The 3,764-nt window shown below is 33.9% G+C and overlaps 1 protein-coding gene across 1 annotated transcript; it reads right to left on the reverse strand.

Annotated features, from left to right (window-relative positions):
• Window positions 1-1,067: 1,067 nt before the first annotated feature.
• Window positions 1,068-2,030, reverse strand: LOC129647471 (olfactory receptor 2W1-like). The gene has a single exon (XM_055574556.1). The coding sequence runs from the start codon at window positions 2,028-2,030 to the stop codon at window positions 1,068-1,070; it is 963 nt and encodes a 320-aa protein (XP_055430531.1).
• Window positions 2,031-3,764: the final 1,734 nt, after the last annotated feature.

The raw sequence follows: 3,764 nt of genomic DNA on the forward strand, positions 1-3,764 counted from the left end.
AACTGTTTCTGAAGTCAACTGTAAAAAGGTATTATGTGGACAGTAAGAATATCTACACTATTCTAGATAATATTAAGTGTATTTTATGTGAGTCATTGGGGGCTTCCCTGGTAGCTCAGCAGTTGAGAATCCACCTGCAATGTGGGAGACCCAGCTTTGATCCTTGGATGCTCTGGAGGAAGGCATGGCAACCCACTCCACTATTCTTGCCTGGAGAATCCCATGGACAGAGGAACCTGGCAGCTTTAGTCTATAGGGTTGCAAAGAGTTGGACATGAGTGAAGTGACTGAGCATGCATGCTCGCAAGTCATTACTGTCCTCACTGAGAAAGTAAAAATTATCCAGTGACTCTTCCCTTTTCACATTTTAAGAATTAAGAAATGATACAGGAGAAAATGTTATGTTACTTAGAGTACAGCAATGTATCCTTCCAAATCTATCTAGATTATACTTATTAAATAAAGATTATGATTATTAAATAATGGTATCCTTTAGAGATAGGTATCAAATAATAGAAAAATATCAATATTTAACTCAAATGTCATTGCATTTCCCATAAAATATTAAATACTGTATCATACTAAATGAAAACTAAAATATTATTCATTTTATGAAATTCCACTATGTACAAATATTACATTTCTCAAAATTTATGTAAATTCCATGATTCTGTAGATCTATGTCAAAAGCCTACCTAATCTAAAAGTTGTCATATTTTCTTTTCATTGAGATTAAGACAATCATGAAATAAATCTTTCATGAATGAATGAGAAATGAATAAAATGTCACCTTTAAAATCCCTTAAATTGTGTCTTCTCACTCTTTTGTATCATGATAAAGAGGTAATAGACTTAAGTTACAAAGACCTTTTACTCAAGATAATGATAATAATGTCATAATCAGAGGCATAAAAGTAGGATGATTATAATATTATTTGCATCCACAAAATGTCTGCCTACAAGAATTAATATGTTAATTGACCTCTGTGATCTAGGGATTCCTTGCCTCACTAAAAGTGAAAGGCAATTAGAAAGCATTTTATTGCCTTACCCATGCTAATTTTTTTCTATGACTTCCAGTATCTCTTCAGTGTTGTAAATTTGTGGTCAACTCTCATCAGCTTCTTCAGTGCATCTTTCATGTCCTTATTCCTTAAGGTGTAAATGAGAGGGTTGAGACTTGGAGTGATGATGGTGTAAAAAAGAGTGAGGAACTTACCCTGCTCTTTGGAGGCATTGTTACCTAGTTGCAGGTACAGGTAGATAATAGCTCCATAGAAGATGGACACTACGGTGAGATGAGATCCACAGGTATTAACTGCTTTTCTCTGGCCTGCTTTTGATTTCATTCTCAGCACAGCTTTGGCAATGTAGCCATAGGATATAAGAATAAGGATGAGTGGTGTAAGGACAAGGACAATGCCTAAAGCAAAAACAGACATTTCAACTGCTGTGGTGTCTATGCAAGCTATCTTGACCATAGCTGGCAACTCACACAAGAAATGATCCAGAAGGTTGTTTCCACATCTAGGCAAATTCAGGGTGAGTGTACATAATACCACAGAATTGGCCAGACTAATACTCCAGACTATGATAACCATCTTGAGGCATAAATGTGGGTTCATGATGACCAAATAATGCAAGGGCTTACAGATAGCTGTAAAACGATCATAGGACATAACAGCTAGGAGAAGGCACTCAATGGAGCCAAACCACATGTAAACATAGAGCTGAATGACGCAGCCCACATAGCTGATGGTCTTATCATGTCCCCACAAGTTAACCAGCATCTGGGGGACGATGCTGGTTGTGAAACACAGATCTAGGAGAGATAAATTCCGGAGGAAAAAGTACATTGGTGTGTGGAGATGGGAATCCAGGAGAGATGCAAGAATGATGGCTGTGTTACCGACCAAGGTAATAAAGTAGAAGACAGTGAAAACTCCTGACAGGACCGTCTCCAGTTTGGGATGGTCAGAGAAGCCAAGCAGAATGAAGCCATGTAGAGAAGTATAATTTCTCTGGTCCATAATCCTTCAGTGTCTAATCCTAGAATTAGAAGAGCAAGAGAAAGAAGAGTGGAGAAGGAGAGAGAGGAAAGGCTTGAAGGAAGTGGTGGTGGTGGAGGAGGAGAGGAAGAAGAAGAAAAGAAGAAGGAAATTGGTCAACATAGACTAAATTAATGAAATACAGGAGTAAACAAAGGGAGAGAATTTATATTAATTAATCATTGAAAAAATTAATGGTAAAAGTAAGTGTTGCCCAACTAAACTGGTATTTGTGGTAGTTTCTTTTATAAATAAATAAATTTAAATTTAATATTATATCAATAATAAATGATATTTAACATTATATTTAATAAATATTTATTATATATTACAATATAATTTAAATAGTATGATAAACTTAATATTAATTAGATAATAAATTTAATGTTATATTAAATTTAATATATTTTAATGTGCATTAAAAAGAAATACATCTAATATTTTTATAATTAAATTTATTTATTTTTAATTGAAAGCAAATTGCTTTACAGTATTGTGTTGGTTTCTGCCAATCATCAACATGAATCAGCCATAGGTATACCTATGTCCTCTCCCTCTTGAACCTCCCCCCAAATAAATAAATTTAATATTATATTTAATATATAAATTTAATATTATATTTTTATCTAGATGACCTTGGGAGTTCACTCTTAAACTCAAGGTCTGAATTTTCTCACATGTTAATTTGGAGTTTGAACTAGAACTATTTCTAAGATGATGTGACTCTATGATGTCACTTCTAAAATATCACTAGTGTAATATAGAAAACTTACTCCTAATTGAGTCAGTGAATTTACTTGTAACACATAATTATTTGGCTTATGTTGGAATGAAAGAGTGGTCCTATTTCTGTATCTTGTTTACTAATTTGATTTATACCTTTTTTTCTCAGTGTATTATGTAGTAGATCTGGCATTTATCCTTTGTACCTTTATTTTTCTTATTTCAATACCTAATATAGCACCCAAACTGGTACATTGTTCATACAAAAGTATCTGTTAACCTTTCTCTCACTTTAAAAAATGTCCTCTATTACTACTCTAATTCAAAAAAGTACCGTTCTGATGAATGATATTGACAATGAGAAGGTTGTACATATGAGTAGGGAGGGCATGTGTGGGAAATATCTATACCTTTCTCTCAGTTTTGCTATAAACTTGAAACTGCTCTTTAAAAAGTTGAATAAAAAAAAGGATAAAAAACTTAGAGAAATACATTAATGAAAATTAACAGTTAAACATCAAACTAGTGATGGTATCTGTTTGTATAGGACAAGTTGTGCTGTTTGTTTCTTATGCCATTTCAAATATATTTCCTGAATATTTTGAAGAAATTACTTCAAACTGTGGCCATGATTCACAAGTGGACACGTTCAGGACACTAACTGGTAGACTAGTTGAGACAGTTGTTTTGAGAAAGTCCTTTGGTGATTTCCTCAGAATTAGCTTCCCAAGAATCATTTGAGTCTAGCTTTTGCCGTTGACCAAGTTGGATAGTAAGAAAAAAATTAACTGAAATGTATTGCAAGTCTTCACATATCATTCGAGTTCTGTAATGTCTGATTAGGGGGATGAATCAGCAATTAATGCTTATTTTCTTGACAGATGTTGTTTATGTAATTGTGCCCAAACTCTGAATAAGGCAGAACTTCAGTTAAAATTGGAGAAGGCAATGGCACCCCACTCCAGTACTCCTGCCTGGAAAATCCCATGGACA

Source organism: Bubalus kerabau, chromosome 3 (assembly GCF_029407905.1).
Source record: "Bubalus kerabau isolate K-KA32 ecotype Philippines breed swamp buffalo chromosome 3, PCC_UOA_SB_1v2, whole genome shotgun sequence".
In the NCBI taxonomy this organism is placed as follows: domain Eukaryota; kingdom Metazoa; phylum Chordata; class Mammalia; order Artiodactyla; family Bovidae; genus Bubalus; species Bubalus kerabau.

Excerpts from the sequence above, each read along its gene's own strand:
- LOC129647471 (XM_055574556.1), bottom strand. The coding sequence starts at position 2,030 with ATGGACCAGAGAAATTATACTTCTCTACATGGCTTCATTCTGCTTGGC.